The sequence below is a fragment of the Hemiscyllium ocellatum genome, chromosome 26, assembly GCF_020745735.1.
Source record: "Hemiscyllium ocellatum isolate sHemOce1 chromosome 26, sHemOce1.pat.X.cur, whole genome shotgun sequence".
Taxonomy (NCBI): domain Eukaryota; kingdom Metazoa; phylum Chordata; class Chondrichthyes; order Orectolobiformes; family Hemiscylliidae; genus Hemiscyllium; species Hemiscyllium ocellatum.
The window spans coordinates 17812348-17835921 of record NC_083426.1 but is presented as its reverse complement, the minus strand read 5'-3'; the positions used below and the strand labels follow the sequence as shown (position 1 = coordinate 17835921).

Sequence of the window (23574 nt, the reverse complement as noted above, 5' to 3'; positions counted from 1 at the left end):
AACTACTGTCTCTATTTTCCATTGCTTAATACTCTTCTCCTAGTCTAAGACACAACCTCAGGAACTTACATTAAAATAAAACAAAGAACTGCTGACGCTGGAGATCCGAAACAATAACGGAACTTACTGGTGCAACCCAGCGGGTCTGGCAGTATCTGTGAGGAGAAAGTATCGGTCACTGGACTCAAAAGCTTAACTCTGATTTCTCTTCACGGACGCTGCCAGACCTGCTGAGTTTCACCAGCAGATTCTGCGTTTGATTCAGAAACTTGCATTTAGAGTTCACTTTGAGTCCCACTCTGCTGTAGTGGTTGTAAAACTTCTGCCTAATGGACATTTCTTCCTCTCACTTTCTATGAATAGCAACGAATCAAGTCTTGCACTCTGGTTGACTGAAAGCCTCAGTTCATTTCCCATACCTTGATTGATTATAATCTTCACTGATCCAATCTTTCTTCATATGTCAGTCTTGCTACCTCAGTGGGAATGATCGGTCAGGAAAAAGGTAGTGCTCAGTCGTGGCATCTTGATGCAGTATTGATGCAATCCCTTCTCGACATGAGATCACCTTCAAGATTGTACAGCCATCTTGCAGATTATTCAGACTGTCATCCATTCCCTCCATCCCCCACCAACCCCATTACTACTCCAACACGGTTATTACTGGAGTGAAACATTAAAGACGAGACAACATCTAGTAGCGGTTTGATCCATGAACCCTGCTTTCACAGGGTGCTGGTCTTTTGTGAAAATTCTGTGAGAGACATATTCCATTGTATTGTTGTTCAGTAAAGGTAAAGGCAGACTTGCATGAATCTTCAGTGCATCATTGGGCAGCACAGTGGTTCAGTATTTCACACTGCAGCCTCACAGCACCAGGTACCTGGGTTTGATTCCACCCTTTGGCGACGGTCTGTGTGGTTATAGTTAAAAATCACACAACACCAGGTTATAATCCAACAGGTTTATTTCGAAGCACTAGCTTTCGAAGCGCTGCTCCTTCATCAGGTGGTTGTGGATTATAAGATTGTAAGACACAAAATTTATAGTAAAAGTTTACAGTGTGGTGCAACTGAAATGATTTATTGAAAAAGATCTGGATTGCTTGTTAAGTCTCTCATCTTTGAACATGACCATGTTGGTTTCAGTTCTTTTATACGTAAATTGAAAACTTTTTTAAAAGTTACATTCTCAAGTGAACTTTAACAATTGGTGTCATGTCGGCCCAGGGAATGCATTTAGGTGTGAGCTGCCCTGTGTGAGACCATCAGTGCCACAGACTTTACCACAGACTTTGGTAAAATGCAGCAAGAGAATTTGATAGGTCTTGAGGAGAGAGCCCGTCCATCAAACTTGACAAAATTGATGCCTTGCCAAATAGAAAAATGAGATTCAGCCCTTAATTTTTCTGTGATGTACTAATTAAGGAAAGAAAAAGCAATAATTCAGTCACAGCATCAACTGTGATGCACCCAAAATGAAAAGCTTTGGGAGAAAAAAAGCCCAAGACAGTGAAAGCACAGAATTGCAGATGCTGGAAATCTGAAACCCAAAACCAAAATGCTGGAGAAATTCAGCAGGTTGGTCAGCATCTGTGAAGAGAGAATTAAAGTTAATGTTTCAGAGCAGATTTGACTCTTTTTCAGAATTGTTGTAGGGTTGGTTTTCTATTGGTTCCATAATTGATTAATTTTGGCTTAATTAAAACACAGTATTAATAATTAAATCAAGGTTCACAGAGTAATAATTCAATTCAGGTTTACTTAAAATTGAAAAGCAAAGATGAAATTAGATGTTTAGAAAAGCACATTACAAAGTTACCGATTGCCAGCTGTAGGTCTACATAGTTTTATGAAATTCCTTACTTCCCTTGTAATAGACGCTACTCTATCCCTTATCCTCTGCAATGGAAGTGTGGCTGCTCAGTCTGTTTATTATTTTCAATTTTGAAAGGTTTGAAAGATGGGGTCTCCACCTTGTGGTGACCCCTGTTTCTCCTAACTATTTCATACATGTGATGAAGATGTAGCTTTAAGAGATTATATTTTCCTTTTTTTTGAAGAGAGGTTTTAAGGCAGAGATACTAAGCTGACCAATGAAGATTTTTAAAGTAAGCAGCTTAGGAGATCTTAGGGATTTTATCAAAAAAAAAACAATAGAAGTAGCCTGGATGGGTGTGGCCAGCTGTCACAGACCAGGATTCCTAGTTTTGTTTTAATTTTTAGGTTTAACTTTAAGCAGTTGCTGTTGGAGTGTTAACAAAGCAGAAACTGCTGGAGTTTTGAAAAATTAGAACTTATCATTTCCCTCTCTCAGTTACAGATACAGGGGTTTTTCTCTGCTGTTGGGTTACCTGTGAGACAAATCGATTTTTCTGAATTTGCCTTTTTGCCAAGGGGTATGTTTTTTGGCTGTTACTATGTTGTAGCAGCAAATTAGTAATAGTTACTGTATCTATTATTCAGTTAGGCTTTCCAGGAGAGTAAAGTTCTTCTTTCATTTTGTTGTATTTTAGGTATAGAGTTTAAATCAGTTGTGTTTTGCTTAATGTTGAGTAGTTTGACCAATCGAGTTGCATCTGGAACACAGGCTTGAAAGTAAGAAAAATTTAAGGTCTAGGCTATCTTCTTAAAATATTTTGAGGGGGTCTGGTCTGGTCCATAACATACATAAGAGAGCAACATAGAATTAACATAACATTAACAAGTTATTAGGTCTATGCTGTCATTTATGCTGACGAAAATAGCTTTCATTCAATTGTTCAGTGTTAGCAATAGAGTAAGCTAGCTGTTTCTGAAAGCTGGCCCGCTGAAGGACAGCAATTTCAGAACTTGTTTCAGTGACTGCATGCATAAACTGTTAACTCGAAACTTATGAAGTGGAGCCATGCGATTTATCTAGAATTTCTGGAATTCAAAGTACTATTAAATTAGACTCAGTGATCCCTGAAGTTCTAATCTAATTGATGAATAATCAGTATTTATTATCTTGGTTAGGGAAGGTTAATGGCTCTGGGATACTAAAATAAACTTAGGAACAAAGTAACCAAAGCTAACAAAGCAAAAGCACTTTCAACTGATAGAATTTTGCTTAGTTAATGAATTAAGGTATTAGCTTGTCATTGATTTAAATGCAAAGCTTTCTTAATATTTTGAAATTTTGGAGGACAACCAGCAGTGCAGTCAGAACTCTTGGCTGAAACCACATGGCCAGAGGCATGAAGTGGGGTGTCCACCCTCATTCCACAAAATGATCTAGCTCCAGACAGGAATTCCAATGCAACCCGAACCAATCGTGGGCGGCTCCTGTACCGTACCCATCTGCTGGTGGTATTTACCTGGTGTTAGGAACAACGTTCCTCTCTCCATATCCTACTCTCCGTAAACCTGTAACTGTTGTTCCAGCTGTTGCAAGATGTAGGTCAAGACGTATTTGGAGTCATGCATATAATCCTGGCCACACTGCTTTAGAAAGGATGTTATTAAAATGGAAAGGGTGCAAAACATGATTTACCAGGATGTTACCATGACCAGAAGGTAAGAATTATAAGGAGAGGCTGTGATCATTCTCCCTGGAGCATAGGAGGCTGAGTGGTTATCAAGATTTATAAAATCATGAGGGGCATAACTAAAGTGAATAGTTAAGGTCTTCTCCCCAAGGTAGGGGAGTCAAAACCTAGAGAGGACAGGTTTAAGGTGAAAGGGGAAAGATTTAAAAGGTACCTTAGGGATGACTTTTTCACACAACGGGCAATGTATGTCAGGAATGAGCTGCCAAAGAAAGTTGTAGAGGTGGGTGCAGTTATAACATTTAAAAGACTATTGGACAGATACATTGTCAAGAAACATTTAGAGGGATATGGGCCAAATGCCAGCCAGTGGGATTAATTCAGTTTAGGGAATGGTCAGCATGGCGAGTTGGGCTGAAGGGCCTGTTTCCGTGCTGTCTGACTTTATGACTCTAACTTGAGATCATCCAAAGTTCTATTGTATTAACTCAGTTAACTCCTAATCCCCTTTCACCACTGTGTTCACCGATGATTACTGATGCCCAGTCAAACAGTGTCTTCATTTCAAAAGTCTTATCTTGATTTTCAAATCCATCGCTGTCCCTGTCATCTCCTCCACGATCCTCTGAGCAACTTGCGTTCCTACAATTCTGTCGCCTTGAACAACTCAATTTTATTGGCTCCACCATGGATAGATTTTTAATCCATAAGGGAATCAAGGATTAGGTGGAAAAGATAGGAAAATGAAGTTGAGGATTATCAGATCAACCATGATCTCATTGAATGGCAGAGCAGATTGGGGGTGTTGAATGGTCTACTTCTGCTCTGACTTCTTATGGTCTTCTGGTCCAGGCTTCACGGAACAACTGAGCAATTCAAATTCCAAGATCCTCCTTGATTGGAATCCTCCGACCAGAGTAAAATACCCGTGAACACAAAGGTACATTGCAAAGCCAATTAAGTCGCTTTGGTTAGACAAGTATTTAAAGGAACGGCGATGCGCTGTGATAGTGGAACAATTTAAACGCAGAAGGTCACTAAGTAAAGGGCAACTATCACTTAAAGAAATAAAGGTAAAATGAAGAAACATGTTTATGTACACTTGGGTGCATTGCCTGAAAGGGTACAAGTGCAGCTGCAATGGGAACATTCAAAAGAGAATGGATGGAATTTTCAAAGGAAAATATTTACATGGCTTTGAGGGAGAAGCAGTGGAGTGGGGTTAGTTAGATAGCTCTTTTAAACAGCTGGGCACAGGTGTGGTCTATGATAAGAAAGCCTGGTAATCTTTGGGTCTTGTGACACAGTGGTCACAGTGGAACCTCTGGCCTAGGTTCAAGTCCCACCTGCTTGAGAGGTACGTAATAATGTCTTTGAACAAGATGATTAGGAAAATATCTGCTAAAATCCTTTTGACCATTACCACTTGAGCATTTTGGATATTTCCTTAACGTGAGGAGTAGAAAACAAATGAACAGAATCAGGAAATGCATCCCCTTGCATTTGTTCAGCATCATTCATTTAATTCATCCATTATGCTCTTGGCATGTATCGTTAGCTTTGTATAATTTTTTGTGCATCCTGATTGGAATGGTGGTAATTCGTATGGATAATGAGGGATTTTTTAAAGTTTCCAGGACACTCGGGTTCAGTATTAAGTGCTCAGCAACAATTTGATAGACAAGAGCCTAATTGCCCCGAACATCTGAGGCAGGATATGTTCTTTTCTACTTTTTAATGGGATTTGGACATTTCTTGTCCATTTGTTGCCCATTCTTTATTTCTCTCCCTAAAGTGCACTAGTGAACCAGATGGATTTCTACAAAAATCAATGATATTCATCGTGGTTGCTATTACTGTATTTTCCATACTTATTAATAGAATTATCAATATTTTTATTAATAGCTGCCATCTCTCCAGAACATTTCCTTGGGGGCAGGGTGTTTGTAGATTATTAGTTCCGTGATATTACCGCTTTGCCACTGTCTCCCGTCAATGTAGGGCAATCTGGATAAATGTACATTATTTGCTACATAAGCTGCACTATTGTCAGAAGTGCACATTAATAATTTTGAATGTAGGAAACAATTCATTTAAGTTAAGCCCCTTCTCATCTTACATGAGCAACGTTTGACTTTAAGATTGCCTTGTAGTTTCATTCGCCATTTGCTGGGTTTCAAATCCCAACAAGACACTACCTAACAGGAAGATCTAAACCTATCTGAGGAGCTTTGGCATTCTCCTTGATTCCAGGTTAAAACAGCATTGTCCCTCCCCTCCAGATGTCTGGCCTCTGTTTATAGTACAAACCCAAAACTGTGATGACAGTGAAAGTCGACAATCTAGATGACATTGCACAGGGGACAAGTTGTTATTCAAGTGAAGATAACAATATGAACATGAGACAAGAACTATTATATTTCCATTAAGGCTTTCCAGTGATAAGACTAATAATGTCTGTAATTATTTAACATGGAAGATAAGTTCAGTGTATAAAAGTGAGAGTTGATGCTGACAACACACCTTCTACAAGATGGCAAAGCTTCTACTTGGAACAGGTAAGCTAATATCACCATTTGTTATCTCTAATGCTCTGAGACTTCTCTTTGTAAATTTGTTCGTTTTGAAGAGCGCATAGAACTTTTCCCAAATCCAACCCCAACTATAAAGGAATTGATTCTTTGCTGAATTAACTAAAGACACTTAATTATGGTAATTTGCTCCCAGGACACTGCATTTACCCCACTAGATTATCCACCTCCTGTCCCTTCACTTTGTGCTTTGTGACTGTACAGTGAATCTGAATGTTTGAATTGAGTTGCGAAGTAATATTAAACTACAGTCATGCTGGACAGCAACCATTGATCCACGTTAGTTTTTAGGTCAACCTTCTTCCATTATTAAGTACTGGTGAAGTTAATGCAAATACAGTTAAGTTATATCGGGCAACAGCTGCATACCTGCAGGAAATCATTATGCTTGTTATTTTAGCAAAAGCATTAACCTAGTGAGAACTAACTGGTTAAATTAGCAAAGGAATACCATACAACCACAAATGCAGTATGATTTCCCAAACAAAAACTTATTTGTAAGGGTGGAGTCAGAAAGTTTCGTACTTCAATTTATGTTCATTTACTTGAAATTTGTCCATGACCAACTAGATAAAATAATTTTTTGGGCTATGGATAATAGTTGTTTGCTTTGTTGCTCAGATTGCTTGTGGTTTTTTTCCCTTTTTGGAGTATTATCAGTCAAAGCCAATTATACTTCTTGACTATTCAAGTTCATGGAATTTGCACTATCTTTCTAATATATTCAGGTGCAATTAAAGTCATAGAGTCATAGAGATGTACAGTACGGAAACAGACCCATCAGTCCAACTCGCCCATGTTGACTAGATATCCTAAATTAATCTAGTTCCATTTGCCAGCACTTGGCGCATATCCCTCTAAACCCTTTCTATTCATATACTCATCCAGGAGTCTTTTAAGTGTTGTAATTGTACCAGCCTCCACCACTTCCCCTGGAAGCCTATTCCATACATGCATCACCCTCTGTGTGAAAACGTTGCCCATTGTGTCCCTCTTAAATCTTTTCCCTCTCACTCTAAACTATGCCCTCTAGTTCTGGACTCTCCAAAACCTGAGAAAAGACATTGTCTATTTACCCTATCCATGCGCCTAATGATTTCATAAACTTCTATAATGTCACTCCTTAACCTCTGAAGTTCCAGGTAAAACAGCCCCAGCCTATTCAGCCTCTCCCTATAGCTCAAACTCTCCAACAATAGCGACATCCTTGTAAATCTTTTCTAAACCTTTTCAAGTTTCACAACATCCTTTCTGTAGGATGGAGACCAGAATTGTACACAATATTCTAAAAGTGGCCTAACCAATGTCCTGTACAGCCACAACATGACCTTCCAACTCCCGTACTCATTAGTCTGACCAATAAAGGAAAGCATGCTAAACACTTTCTTCACTATTCTATCTACCTGAGGTTATCTATCTGTAGTTTGATACAGCTATTTCCTTAACCTAAATTGTGAACTTCTAAATCAACTGGAAAAGATCTTATAATTAACATTTAGCTAAATTATGGCCACATACAATCAATGGAAGGTCTTGTATTTTAATTTGTATCTCAAAGTAAAGGTCCAGGTCAAGTCAGAGATTAACTGTCTCCTGTTATTAAACTAATACATCCCATCACTCAAAATATAATCTAAAACAAAGAATAAATTGTATTAATATCGTACCTTTGTTACAGAAAATCACTCCAATTTTGTGGAGCTGGGAGGGGCAGGCAATATGTTCCTGACACCTCAGACTTTCCAACCTTCAGCCCTTTTGACTAAACTGTATTTCTCTTGTAAGGCAAACTAGCTGAAAAGGCAGGACTAGTCTTGACAGCTCACACCAAATATGTAGTTAAGGTTCGGTTCCTAGGTGGCCCAGGTCTGCTTTCTACTCCAGTGAGACTAAAGATGGTGAAGGTGATGGTGATGGATGATGGTTTGAAATAGAAGAGAAGCTGTTCAATACTAGACAGGCAGAATTAGTCTGTCTTTGAGGTGTAGAGAATATAGGCTTGGAAAGTTTATAGAGAATTGAATAGACTACGTATAGTGAAAAATCTGGTTAATTCTGCAGCTGCAAGCTGTCAGTGGGATGATTGTGGTTGGGGCTGTAGGTGGTGAATGCAGTCTTCCCATTGATTAACTGTTAAAAGATGCATTTCACCCAAGACAGGCTATTGTGCAACAAATCTAACAGAATGGAAGCAGTGGACAGGAAGATGATACTGAGGTAAATCCAAGCACGTGGAGATCCTAACTCCATATATGTTGAAGATTTCACTTAAGCATATACTTGAGGAAACGAGTCTGATCAAAAATAAATTGTTAGAGAATGTCAGTCAGTCATATAACACCAGTTCTGTGAACCCTTGAACCTTTAAGCATATTGCAATCATAATATTGATACTTATTCTATGTTTCTTTATTATAGCATTGGTCTTGTTGGCATGCCTGGAACTGGGTAAGTCTTTGTGTTTTTAAAGCTTTTGTAAACTTTATGCAATGAGTAGAGACTCTGTGCTGATTGTCTTATATCTCTGGCAGGCTCTGCCTACAGACTGGTTTGTTACTTTACAAACTGGGCTCAGTACAGACCAGGAGCGGGGAAGTACACAGTAGACAATGTGGACCCTTGCTTGTGCACACATCTGATCTACGCTTTCGCTGGAATGAAGGACAATCAAATCACCACCTTTGAATGGAATGACAGGACTCTCTACCACACTTTCAACTCCCTTAAAAACAAGTATAACTGTACTATCAATATTAAGAGTGTATTGGTAATTCTTAGTATAGTTTGAGTTATTTTTATAGTTTTACAGGTTGTCCTATTCTAAAAAAAACTGTGAAATTCTATCTAATTATAATTTGACAGATCCAACCAGATTGGTCATATGTGGGTGGAATTGGGCTTTATTGATTTCTATCCCAATGCTGAGGTTGGGAAAGGCAATGGGTGAGGCAATGCCAGACACAATCATTATTATGTTCCAATATGTAAACAAAAAAAGTTACATGCAGTTCATAAACCTTGAGCTTGTACTTCAAGCTGATGAACTATTTTATCTAGTGTGCAACTAGATTGCACTTGTACTCAGAATATATTGCTGCACATGCAAAGTGCAGTGTGTACACTTATGCATATGCACAGAAACACTGGCCTTTGGAAAGAACTGGAGTTTCCTCTCTGTTCATCAACACCAGGTGAGTGTTATGGCCTTTGCATTGTGGCTGTTCCAACCAGTGAATCGCCAATCGATACATGTGAAGTATTTTCATAATAATACCTGACCATATTCATAACCTGATCATAAGTGATTTTATTCCCTTGATTTTGCTTTCTCTCGCATTATTTACAGTTTTCTGCTCCACTGCCAATGTTTGCAGTCATGATTTGGAGATGCGAGTGTTGGACTGCGGTGTGCAAAGTTAAAAATCACACAACATCAGGTACTTCCAATTAAACCAGTTGGACTATAACCTGGTGTTGTGTGATTTTAACAATGTTTGCAGTAGCTGCAATCAGCATATTGTCCAGCAAAAGTTCTGAGAAAACTGTTTTATTTTTTAAAATAATGACTCAAGCACCCTAGCCAAGCTGTTCCAGTGCAGGTGCAACACTGGGACCTACTCAACAGTATGCAAAATTTCCCCTTTGCATCTGATAATCTAGATGCATCCAATCCGACCAATAAACATCCCATCATCCTTCACATAAGTATCAGCAAATTGAAGGGACATGAGCTTCATTATCAACTGGCACTGAGCGTCAATTGCCTGCTCACTGATGCTCTGTTTGTTTCTGCCAGCGTTACTCAGCTCCTGACCTCATTGCAACCTTGGTCCTGACATGGACAAAAAAAAACTGAATTCTAGGTGTGGTGTGAGAGTGGCTGTCTTTGACATTAAGGCAACATTTAATTGAATTTAGCATCAAGGATTCTAGCAAAATTGGAGTCAATGGTAGTATGTGGGATATCTCTTCATTAGTTGTAATCATTGCTAGCACAAATCAAGATGCCTGTGATTGTTGGAGACCACTCATCTCAATCCTGGGACATTGCTGCAGGAGTAGCTCAGGGTGGTGTTGTAAGCCTCACCACCTTCAGGTGTTTCTTCAATGGCCACCTTTCTATCCTAAGGTCAGCAGTCGGGATGTTCTCTTTTAATATCATAATGTCCAATGCGATCTTCAGCTCCACAGATACTGATGCAGTCTGGATCCACATGCTATTAGACTTGGATAATATTCAGGTTTTTGGCTGATAAATGGCGCAAGTATTTGTGCCAAGCAAGTGTCAGGCAATGATCATGTCTAACAAGAGGGAATCTAACCATCTGCCCTTGATATTTAATGGCATTAGCATTGCTGAATCTCCACTATCAATCTTCTGATATTAACTTTGACCTGAAACTGAACTAGATCAATAGATACCAGATATAAACACCATAGATACAAGAGCTTGTGAATTTTGAGGTAAGTAACTTAGCTCCTGACTCCCTGAAGACTGTCCACCTTCTACAAGGTGCATATTACTGGTATGATGGAAATACTGTCCATTTGCCTTGATGAATGCTGCTTCAATGCTCAACAGCATCCAATACAAAGCAGTCCATTTGATTATTGTTGCATCTATTGGCTTAAACCATCACTTCGTCCATACTTTCACATATATGCATTGTAGCAGGTTACAAAAGCTCCTTCGAAAGTATCTTCTAAACCCATGATTTCTGCTGACAGGAAAGACAAGGGTAGCAGTTGCATGGCAACATCACCATATGCACATTGCTCTCCATGGCATAGTTAGTCCTGCCTTTGAACCATATCACCGCCCCTTCACTACTGCTGGATCAAAATCCTGGAATTCCGTTCCTAGCAGCATACCAGATAGATTGCAGCAAGTTAAGAAGTTACCATCTCAAGCACAATTATAAATGCACAATAAATTACTGACCTTGTCAGGGATGCCCATAAATCTACATGAATTGAACATCCTCAAACCTGTGGGACATCATATTACATATTTGTACACTCCTAAGGTATTTCTGCTCCATTAACATTTATTACCAAAAGGAGTAAGCGATACAAAGATCTTGACAATATTGACTTGCAGCAGTTGTTGAAGTATTAATAATTACATCTGCTTATATTCCTTATTCTAAAACGGCAATTTGTTAATTTTTACAACAGAAATGCAAACCTGAAGACACTTCTATCCATTGGAGGCTGGAACTTTGGAACTCAGAAGTAAGATTAACCTATTCTGTTTTAATATTTGCAGCAAGTTGTAGCAATGTAAATCAAGCTGGGGTCAAATCAATTCTTTTTGAAATGTCAACTGTGTAGTTTTAGACATGGACTCAAGTTGCCATTAATGAGAATGCTGTCACTTTATTCAGCTCTCACTAAATTATAATTCAAACAATATTTACGAGACAATCTCAGTCAGAAAGGAAATATAAAGCAATTTTGACAAAGACTTGTTTTAAATTAACACAGTAGTGAAGATTGATTGAATGCTTGTTGAAAGGACAAAGTGCAATTCCATGTTAGAACTGTATTGTTCTACATTGTAAATTGTGATATATTTAAAATTGTAAAAGAGATGAAGCTCTTAAATGTTGAGAGGAAATTGCAGAATGCAAAATACACTTATTTTGATTATGTTTAACATTCTCCTCTACTCTAGATTCACCGCTATGGTTTCCTCAGCAGAAACTCGACAAATTTTCATAAAGTCTGTAATTAACTTCCTGCGTGGTTATGGGTTTGATGGTTTGGATATTGACTGGGAATATCCTGGCTCACAAGTCAAACATCTGTTCACTCTGTTGGCTCAGGTAGGACCAAATGCATTTAACTGAATGCTAGTTTACTAACTAAAATGTAAGAGCTTCCAAACATTGTTGCAAATTTACAATTTCTCGCAAGTACTTGCCAAAGGTATAAGAAAGTAGGAGTAGGAGTAGGTCATTGTGGTAATCTGGCATGCTGTGCCATTCACTGAGATCTTGGAGGATCTGCACCCTAACCAACTATATGCGCATTTTACACAGAAAGTTTTAAAATATTAGTTTGCAACCTTTGCAAATTATGAAACAGAAATGTTCAAAATTAGAATATTTGAATTATCGTATCAATAACATTTAATAGCAACTTTTGTTCTGGCCCTGTGCAGTAACAGCTTTCTTTGAGACGGTTCCTACCTCTGATGATACCCTTGAACTGGATACTTACATAATGCTTGGCCACAAATACGTGTTTATGAAGCCAGAGGTTTCTTTGATTTCAATATGAAACCTTCCTGTTTGTGTGGTTCTGTAACTAAGTGAACCTTTTTTGCATTTTTAATTTCAGGAAATGGTGGCTGCCTTTGAAGCTGAGGGAAAAAGTACAGGAAGACCAAGACTGCTGCTCTCTGCTGCAGTTCCAGCTGGGTTGGCTATCATTGATTCTAGCTATGAGGTTCCCGAGCTTGGAAAGTACGTGCTCATCATATTCTTATAGGGCTAATAGTGGAAATAAATCTATTCTCTTGTGCTTCCTTCCATTTCTGAAAATTTAATGATCTAACAGCTGAACAATCCAGACTTGGAAAGTACTTGGTTCACTCTCCAATCAGCATGGAGCTGACTGAATCCAGTTATAGAGTCATAGAGATGTACAGCATGGAAACAGACCCTTTGGTCCAACCCGTCCATGCCAACCAGATATCCCAACCCAATCTAGCCCCACCTGCCAGCACCCAGCCCATATCCCTCCAAACCCTTCCTATTCATAAACCCATCCAAATGCCTCTTAAATGTTGCAATTGTACAAACCTCCACCATTTCCTCTGGCAGCTCAGTCCATACACGTACCATCCTCTGCGTGAAAAAGTTGTCCCTTAGATCTCTTTTATATCTTTCCCCTCTCACCCTAAACCTATATCCTCTAGTTCTGGACTCCCCGACCCCAGGGAAAAGACTTTGCTTATTTATCTTATTCATGCCCCTCATAATTTTGTAAACCTCTATAAGGTCACCCCTCAGCCTCCGACGATCCAGGGAAAACAGCCCCAGCCTGTTCAGCCTCTCCCTGTAGCTCAGATCCTCCAACCCTGGCAATGTCCTTGTAAATCTTTTCTGAACCCTTTCAAGTTTCACAACATCTTTCTGATAGGAAGGAGACCAGAATTGCACGCAATATTCCAACAGTGGCCTAACCAATGTCCTGTACAGCTGCAACATGACCTCCCAACTACTGTACTCAATACTCTGAACAATAAAGGAAAGCATACCAAACATTTTCTTCACTATCCTACCTACCTGTGACTCCACGTTCAAGGAGCTATAAACCTGCACTCCAAGGTCTCTTTGTTCAGCAGCACTCCCTAGGAACTTACCATTAAGTGTATAAGTCCTGCTAAGATTTGCTTTCCCAAAATGCAGCACCTCACATTTATTTGAATTATACTCCATCTGCCTCTTCTCAGCCCATTGGCCCATCTGGTCCAGATCCCGTTGTGTCTGAGGTAATCCTCTTTGCTGTGCACTGCACCTCCAATTTTGGTGTCATCTGCAAACTTACTAACTGTACCTTTTATGCTCGCATCAAAATCATTCATGTAAATGACAAAAAGTAGAGGGTCCAGCACCAATCCTTGTGGCACTCCACTGGTCACAGGCCTCCAGTCTGAAAAACAACCCTCCACCACCACCCTCTGTCTTCTATCTTTGAGCCAGTTCTGTATCCAAATGGTTGGTTCTCCCTGTATTCCATGAGATCTAACCTTGTAAAATGTGTCTCCCATGGGGAACTTTGTCGAACGCCTTACTGAAGTCCATATAGATCACATCTACTGCTCTGCCCTCATCAATCATCTTTGTTACTTCTTCAAAAAACTCAATCAAGTTTGTGAGACATGATTTCCCGCACACAACGCCATGTTGGCTATCCCGAATCAGCCCTTGCCTTTCCAAATATATGTACATCCTGTCCCTCAGGATTCCCTCCAACAACTTGCCCACCACCGAGGTCAGGCTCACCAGTTTATAGTTCCCTGGCTTGTCTTTACCACCCTTCTTAAACTGTGGCACCACGTTTTCCAACCTCCAGTCTTCCAGCACCTCTCCTGTGACTATCGATGATACAAATATCTCAGCAAGAGGTCCAGCAATCACTTCTCTAGTTTCCCACAGAGTTCTCGGGTACACCTGATCAGATCCTGGGGATTTATCCACTTTTAACCATTTCAAGACATCCAGCACTTCCTCCTCTGTAATCTGGATATTTTGCAAGATGTTATCATCTATTTCCTTACAGACTATATCTTCCATATCCTTTTCCACAGTAAATATTGATGCAAAATATTCATTTAGTATCTCCCCCATTTTCTGTGGCTCCACACAAAGGCCGCCTTGCTGATCTTTATGGGGCCTTATTCTCTCCCTAGTTAGCCTTTTGTCGTTAATATATTTGTAAAATCCCTTTGGATTCTCCCTAATTCTATTTGCCAAAGCTATCTCATGTCCAAGTTTTGCCCTCCTGATTTCCCTCTTAAGTATACTCCTACTTTCTTTATACTCTTCTAAGGATTCACTCGGTCTATCCTGTCTATACCTGACATATGCTTTCTTCTTTTTCTTAACCAAACCCTCAATTTCTTTAGTCATCCAGCATTCCCTATATCTACCAGCCTTCCCTTTCACCTTGATAGGAATATACTTTCTCTGGATTCTTGTCATCTCATTTCTGAAGGCTTCCCATTTTCCAGCCGTCCCTTTACCTGCGAGCATCTGTCCCCAATCAGCTTGCCTAATACTGTCAAAATTGGCCTCTCTCCAGTTTAGAATTTCAACTTTTAGATCTGGTCTATGCTTTTCCATTACTATTTTAAAACAAATAGAATTATGGTTGCTGGCCCCAAAGTGCTCCTCCACTGACACCTCAGTCACCTGCCCTGCCTTATTTCCCAAGAGTAGGTCAGGTTTTGCACCTTCTCTAATAGGTACATCCACATACTGAATCAGAAAATTGTCTTGTACACACTTAAGAAATTCCTCTCCATCTAAACCTTTAACACTATGGCAGTCCCAGTCGATGTTTGGAAAGTTAAAATCCCCTACCATAACTACCCTATTATTCTTACGGATAGCGGAGATCTCCTTACAAGTTTATTTCTCAATTTCCCTCTGACAATGGAGGTCTATAATACAATCCCAATAAGGCTATCATCCCTTTCTTATTTCTCAATTCCACCCAAATAAGTTCCCTGGATGTATTTCTGGGAATATCCTCCCTCAGCACAGCTGTAATGCTATCCCTCATCAGAAATTCCACTCCCCCTCCTCTCTTGCCTCCCTTTCTATCCTTCCTGTAGCACTTGTATCCTGGAACATTCAGCTGCCAGTCCTGCCCATCCCTGAGCCCTGTTTCCGTAATTGCTATGATATCCCAGTCCCATGTTCCTAACCATGCCCTGAGTTCATCTGCCTTCCCTGTTAGGCCCCTTGCATTGAAATAAATGCAGTTTAATTTATTAGTCAGACCATGTCCCTGCCCACCCTGACTGTTTGACTCACTTCTGTTCTCAGCTGTACCCATCTCAGATCGATTTCTTTCCTCACTATCTCCCTGGGTCCCATCCCCCTATCTTACTAGTTTAAATCCTCCCAATCAGTTCTAGCAAATTTCCCTGCCAGTGTATTAGTCCCCTTCCAATTTAGGTGCAATCCGTCCTTCTTGTACCTTCTACCCCAAAAGAGATTCCAATGATCCAAAAATGTGAATCCTTCTCCCATACACCACTCCTCAGCCATGCATTCATCTGCTCTATCCTCCTATTCCTGCCCTCACTAGCTCGTAGCACTGGGAGTAATCCACTTATTACTACCCTTGAGGACCTCCTTTTTAAATTTCTGCCTAACTCTCTGTAATCTCCCTTCAGAGTCTCAACGTTTTCCCTTCTAATGTCATTGGTTCCAATGTGGACAATGACCTCTTGCTAGCCCCTCTCCCCGTGAAAACATTCTGCACCCTCTCCGAGACATCCTTGATCCTGGCACCAGGGAAACAACACACCATTCTGCTTTTTCTCTGCCGGCCACAGAAACGTCATTGTTCAAGGTGCTGCGATTGTCCCTGACATTGCGGGTTTTGTTTCTGTTGACTGTCCTAAAGCTCTAACTGAATGTGCATGTGAAAAAATATTTGGGGTCTGCTTTGAATCTCTACACAGTTAACTGTCTATCAGTGTTCAAAAAGCAATGACCTGCGGGTGCTGAAAATCTGAAACAAAAACAGAAATTGCTGAAGAATCTCTGCTGGTTTGGCATCATCTTTTTTAATGCAATTAGATTACTTACAATGTGGAAACAGGCCCTTCGGCCCAACAAGTCCACACCGACCCGCCAAAGCTCAATCCACCCATACCCCTACATTTACCCCTTACCTAACACTACGGACAATTTAGCATGGCCAATTCACCTGACCCGCACATCTTTGGATTGTGGGAGGAAACCGGTGCACCCGGAGGAAACCCACGCAGACACGGGGAGAACGTGCAAACTCCAGTCAGTCGCCTGAATTGAACCTGGGTCTCTGGCGCTGTGAGGCAGCAGTGCTAACCACTGTACCACTGTGCCGCCTACTGTAGTGTAGTAGAAAGTGAGGACTGCAAATGCTGGAGATCTGAGTTGAGAGTGTGGTGCTGGAAAAGCACAGGAGATCAGGCAGCATCTGAGGAGCAGGAGAATAGACATTTCGGGCTTAAGCCTGATGAAGGGCTCATGCCCGAAACATTGATTCTCCTGCTCCTTGGATGCTGCGTCATCGGTGGAGAGAAAGCAGAGTCAGTATTGATTTCTCTGCACACATGCTGCCAGACTTGCTGAGTCTCTCCAACAATTTCTGGTTTTGTCTACCATTCTTGACAGATAAAGTCATCAGTAATAATTAATAGTTGTGAGCAGATCAGGGTGCCACATCTTAGGTAGGATGTATTGGCCTTGGGGGGAGTACATAAGTCTAGTAGAACGATAGGTGCACTTCTCGAGTTAAGGTATGAGAGAAGAATATAAAAAGAAGGCCTGTTTTCTCTAGAATTTAGAAGGTTAAGGATGTTCTGATTGAAAGCTTTAAGATATTAGCAAGAAAAATACAGGTATGTAAACTATTCACACTGGTTAGGGATTCTAAAGCTAGGGGGCATAGTCTGAGAATTAATCTGGAACAGATATTGCATGTCTTTGATGGGTACATTCGTGTCAGTCAAAGAGGACGTGATAAGGTAAGGGAGCCGGGTTTACGAAAAAAATTGTGTCTCTTATTACATGGAAGAGGGAGGCTTATGTGACGTGGAGATGAGATGGTTCAGTTGAGGCGGTGGAGAGGTTCGGAGTAGTGAGGAAGGATTCAAAGAGAAAGTTAAGAAGAGCAATGAGGGGGCATGAGCAGTCTTTACCAGGTAGAATAAAGGAGAACTCTGAAGCTTTCTATAAAAATGTGAGGAATAAAGGATGGTGAGGGTAGGAATTGGGCCTGTCAAAGACAGAAGTGGGAAATTGTGTGTGGAGATTGGAGAGGTGCTAAATGAATATTTCTCATTAGTTTTCACTCAGGAAAAGGAGAATATTGTAGAGGAGAAGACTGAGATATGGGCTATTAGACCTGAAAGGATTGAGGTTAGTAAGGAGGAGGTGTTATCAATTTTAGAAGGTGTGAAAGTAGTAAGTTCCCTGAGCTGGATGGGATTTTTCCAAGAATTCTCTGGGAAGCTAGGAAAGAGATGGCCTTGATCTTTGAGTCATCATTGTTTGCAGGTTTAGTACCAGAGGACTGGAGGATTGCAAATGTTGTGCCCGTGTTCAAGAAGGGCAATAGAGATAACCCAAGTAATTATAGACCAGTGAACCTTATGTCTGTTGTGGGAAATGTTTTGGAAAGGATTATAAGAGATGGGATTTGTCATCATCAAGCAAGCAACAATTTGATAGGAAATAGTCAACATAGATTCGTCGAGGGCAGGTCGTGTCTCACAAACCTCATTGTGGATGAGGGTAGGGCAGTTGACGTGGTGTACAAGGACTTCAGCAAAGCCTTTGTTAAGGTTCAACATGGTAGGCTGTTGGAGAAAATGTGGAGGCATAGGATTGAAGGTGATTTAGCAGTTTGGATTAGAAACTGGTTTTCTGTAAGATGGCAATGATGGAAAATATTCAGCTTGGAGTATGGTTACTAGTGGTGTGCCACAAGGATCTGTTTTGGGACCATTGCTGTTTGTCATTTTTATAAATGACTTGGACGACGGCATAGGTGGATGGGTTGGTAAGTGTGCTGATGATACTAAAGTCGGTGGAGTGGTGGACAGTTTGGAAGAATATTGCAGCAGGGAGACTTGGATAAACTGCAGAACTGGGCTGAAAGATGGCAAATGGATTTCAATGCAGATAAATGTGAGATGATTCACTTTGGGAAGAATAACAGGAAGGCAGAATACTGGGTCAATGAAAAGATTCTTGGTAGTGCGGATGTGCAGAGGGATCTTGGTGTCCATGTACATAGATCCCTGAAAGTTGCTACCCAGGTTGATAATGCTGTTAAGAAGGCATACAGTGTATTAGGTTTTCTTGGTAGAGGGATTGAATTCCAGAGCTGTAATGTTATGCTGCTACTGTACAAAATGCTAGTGTGGCGCACTTGGAATATTGTGTACAGTTCTGGTTGCCCCCTTACAGGAAGGATGTGGAAGCATTGGAAAAGGTGCAGAGGAGATTTACCAGGATGTTGCCTGGTCTGAAGCTTATGAGGAAAGGCTGAAGGACTTGGTCTGTTCTCATTGGGGAGAAGAAGGCTAAGAGGCAATTTAATAGACACATACAAGATGATCAGAGGATCAGAAAGGGTGGATAGCGAGAGTCTTTTTCCTAGGATGATGACATCTGCTTGTATGAGGGGGGCATAGCTGCAAATAGAGGGATGATAGATTTAAGACAGATGTTAGAGGCAGGTTCTTCACTCAAAGTGTGGTACGGGCATGGAATGCCCTGCCTGCCAATGTAGTTAACTCAGCCACATTAGGAGCATTTAAACAGTCATTGGATAAGCATATGGATGATGATGGGATAGTGTAGGATGATGGGCTTAGATTAGTTCACAGGTCAGCACAACATTGAGCGCTGAAGGGCCTGTTCTTGCGCTGTATTGTTCTATGTTCTAATTGGTGCTGAACCATTCAGGAGGGATGTAAGGAAGCATTTATACACACAAAGGTAATAGAAATTTGGAACTGTCTTCCTCAAACAACAGTTCATGCTGGATCAATTTGAAATCTGGGATACAGAATTTTTGGTTCAGCAAATGTATCAAGGGATATGAACCAAAGGCAAGTATATGAAGGTAGGCTACAGATTTACCATGATCTCATCTAATGACGGAACAGGCTGAAGGGACTGAATGACCTATGCCTGTTTGTATGTTCTCTGGTGTGATGCTTGTATTTTGGCAAGAGATAGAAAATGGCCCTGAAAGAATTGTCAAATGCCACCAATTCTTGAAACCAAAGGTGGAGAGAGAGATAGAAAGTAGGGAGGATAGAGAGGGGTTGGGGTGAAGGGTAGGATGACAATGCTGGAAAGATGAAGAAAGGTAAGTTGAATACAACTATTTGTCAAAATTTATGATTTCTTTGCTTAACTTCTTACATGTTTTAAGATTTGGTTTTTGATTGGGAAAATTCCAGTTATACTGTACTCATAGCTTGGATAGTACTAGGAAAGGTACAATCATGATTCTTTCTTTCAATGACTACCAAGCTATGAGAAGCAGGAGGTGAGTAATAGAGGAAATAATTTGAATTATTTTGAATTGATTTGGATTAAGATGATACAAGGTTCAATCCTGCTCAAAGACTTAACACATGTTCTTAGCTGACGGTTCAATGCTACCTTCAGAGAATGCTGCATTGCAATACCTTCTTAAATACATGTGAAAGTTCTCCTGAATCTATTCAAGAAATAGATTGCCTTGCGTACACGGTAACATTTATTCCACAGCTAACAGCATCATGTCACTCTTGATTGGGTATTTATCTTAATACAGCAGTGACTGCATACTGAAATTCATATTTTTAAATTACAATACTCAAACATATTATAACACAGTCCCGGGATAGCTTGAACGTGAACCCAGACCTTCCAACTCAGAGGAAGGAACACTGCCATTATACCAATAAGACCCTTACTGTCTTGGAATACAATGAGGCGATGAGGCCCAATTTCATGTCCAAACCCTTGTTTAATTTGTACAGTTTCATCTGTTAGTGCTGATTTGTTTAATAGATCAGATAAGAAGCATTTATTTTAGTAAATAACCCATTTGTGTAACTCACATCTTTCCTCATACAGGACCCTTGACTTTTTCAATGTGATGACATATGATTTTACTGGATCTGGAAGTCCCAAGACTGGAGAAAATAGCCCTCTTTTTCCTCTTCCAAATTCAAAATCTTATGCCAATGTGCACTTTAATGTGGTAAGTTTTAATGAAAATAGAATATAATCACTTTGTTAATTCCTTTTTAAAATTTTTTAACTAATCTCAACCAGATGAGTTTTAGAACCCTTTTAGCCATGTGCTCTCATGGTTTGTTTTAATAGGACTATGCAATGAAAATTTGGATAGATAAGGGCGCCCCTGCAGAGAAACTGAATGTTGGATTCGCTACATATGGCCACACCTTCATACTGACCACATCTGAGACAGGAATTGGAGCCCCAGCAGGAGGGCCTGCACCAGCTGGGAAATACACCAAGCAATCTGGAGTGTTGTCCTATTATGAGGTACTGTACTCATGCTGTTTCTTTTTTCCATAAGGTTTATATTTACAAATGCTAACTAGCCATACAGTGAATTTCCCTCTCCCAAAGGATCCCACTTTTATTGTTTGAACCTCTGTTCCTGAAGTTGATTAAGTAATATTGTCTGTTGCATTTTCCAAGCATGTGCTATTTGAGTGCTGGAAGTATCTGTGATGGACCTTGTTAAAAGTCAAGCAGTGGATTCCAAAATCCTTAGCAAAGACATTCCTATCTGATCATCTCTCCCATGTGTGGATTTATTGCTGCCTCTTCACTAGTAAAGGAACAGGATCTCAAGCATTATACTGAGATGAGCAGAGACATCTGAAGGTGTTTGACTATCTCACTTTGAGCACGGTTGTCTTCTTGGAGAATGCACAGCGCTAAAGGGGCATGATTTAATGTTTTAGCTCCATAGCCTCCCCCCCCTAAAAGAGAATGCATTTTTAATGCAAACATTACTGACAGTCATTAGCAGCTTACATGCCAACCTCATTCACCAGTTCCAAACTATCGCAAAGTTAGTGATTTTCACTCTTCTGACAGATCTGCACGTTTTTGAAAGATGGCACTATGAAATGGGATGCTCCACAGATGGTTCCATATGGCTACAAAGGAAATGTATGGGTTGGATATGACAATGTACAAAGCTTTAAAGACAAGGTAACTTTGTTACACTGATGTCATAGGCTTTCTATTTGGTTATTTGTTGCAATGTGTGTTATAATATACAACTAACTTGTCTTCCTAAACATTACAATCATGCTATGATGTTGATCAATTGAACAACTGAACCATTACAGTATTGGGTTTTTTGGACCATGTTTTTTTCGTAAACAGATTCTTTTACTATTTGTCTTGTATCCTGACCATCAACTGTAGCAATGAGACTAAAGAAAAATTGCACAGAAAATTGCAAATGAAAGAACACTATGAAAACAGTTCATCCACGCCTGCTGCATTATCTATTTTAATGGTTTTTAATTAAATATCTTTTTTGATGAGTTCTGACCATCACTTTTATTTCTTATTCAGTTCCTGACAGAAGTGAGTTTTTAGTTTGTATTTCTGTTTGCCCAGCTCTTTGTACTCCAGTTACAAAGCAATGACAGAGTCTGTGACAGTTTCTGAAATGATTGGTTAACACACACCCTAATACAGCAACACCAATGAAATTTCTAACCTCTGCCTCATGGTCATGGAAGTAAATGTTACCTAGTCCATGATGCAAGTTAAATGAATCAATATTCATTGCATTTCCATAATTTCAGAATATTATTTTTGTATTCAACAGTATTGCATTGCCAAACTTTATTTATATTTGGGGTAAAAGTGTTTGCAAACAAGGATTTGTGAAATGAATTTGTTACCAATGTCTTTTAGGTTGAATGGCTGAAAAAGAACAACTATGGAGGAGCTATGGTGTGGACTCTTGGCATGGATGATTTCTCTGGTTCTTTCTGTGATGAGGGGCCTTATCCTCTCATGAATGCATTGCACACCGGACTAGGAATCTCTGCATGTAACTATCAGGTTATTTACAGTTTGAGTTGATTACTTGGTTGTCATAACAAAGACTTCATAGACAGACATGGATTACTAAAATATCTTAAGAATTCTTTGGACTGCTGATGTATATTTCAATCTAAATATTAGGTCTAAAGAAATCTGACTATCAGAATAAAACTGAGCGTCTATGAGCTTGACAATCCAAAGAAAAAGAAGAGCCAAGCAGTAATATACTGGCACCTATACGCCTGCTAACAGGTTAAGTCATGAATTTGAATCAGATGTTGCATCTAGTATGTATGGTACTTGAACAAATTACATAATTTAAGGGGATATCATATTGTGACAAAATAATTGATCAGTTTTTTTTTAATCACAGGCAGATCAATGACTTCTAGCACACATTTTATGCAACTTGATTTAAAATAAAGTGATAATTAAACCCCACTTCAAGATCTGCACTGCAGCAAACACACTCCACACACACAATCAGCAACATCATAAGGTTTCCCTAATCTTTTTGTTTTATTGAATTTGCAAGCAGCTTGTTCCTGATACCATGAGGCATTGAGTTTTGTCTGAGGGTTTTCAATTACCCATGACTTTGCAATGCATGTCTTCGTTTGTTACCAATTTTGAAGGAAGTGATAGATCCGTGAATTTTGTTTCTTTCTAGCCTGTGTCCCATCTAAAACAACACTGCGACCAGCTGTTCCTCCTACCCAGGCTCCTAGTGGTGGTGGCAGCAGTGGTAGTGGTGGAAGTGGGTTCTGTGCTGGCAAAGCAAACGGTGTCTACGCTGATCCAAAAGCCAAGAACAAATTTTACCAGTGTGTGAATGGAGTGACCTACCTGAAGAATTGTGCTGTTGGATTAGTCTTTGATCCTTCCTGTGACTGTTGCAACTGGCCTTAAGTAGAAGGTAGGGGTTCTTAATGGTGCACGTAACAGCTGAAAGTGGACATTCTGTGCAAAATAATTACAATGATGTCCACAGTGTCTGTTATGTTTGAAGCAATATTTGAAGCCTCGCGTTGAACTAAAAGAACTAAGCAACAAATTTATTTTCTTAAATACAAAGAAAAAAATGACCATACAAAAATGAAATGGAGCAACTCTTCAAATAGTGACTTGTTGGTTC

At 39.9% G+C, this 23574-nt stretch overlaps 1 protein-coding gene across 1 annotated transcript; it reads left to right on the top strand.

Moving 5' to 3' along the window:
• Positions 1–6041: 6041 nt before the first annotated feature.
• On the top strand, positions 6042–23348 carry LOC132828100 (acidic mammalian chitinase-like). The gene is made up of 11 exons (XM_060845011.1): positions 6042–6066; positions 8518–8547; positions 8631–8832; positions 11278–11334; positions 11777–11927; positions 12445–12569; positions 20472–20598; positions 20724–20906; positions 21471–21587; positions 22308–22446; positions 23110–23348. Exons 1-11 carry the CDS (start codon positions 6042–6044, stop codon positions 23346–23348), a joined length of 1395 nt encoding a protein of 464 aa, XP_060700994.1.
• The last annotated feature ends 226 nt before the right edge of the window (positions 23349–23574 follow it).

Excerpts from the sequence above, each read along its gene's own strand:
- LOC132828100 (XM_060845011.1), top strand. The coding sequence starts at position 6,042 with ATGGCAAAGCTTCTACTTGGAACAG. Across the intron at positions 6,067-8,517 it reads AAAGCTTCTACTTGGAACAG|CATTGGTCTTGTTGGCATGC; the intron begins GTAAGCTAATAT and ends TCTTTATTATAG. Across the intron at positions 20,599-20,723 it reads CCAATGTGCACTTTAATGTG|GACTATGCAATGAAAATTTG; the intron begins GTAAGTTTTAAT and ends TTGTTTTAATAG.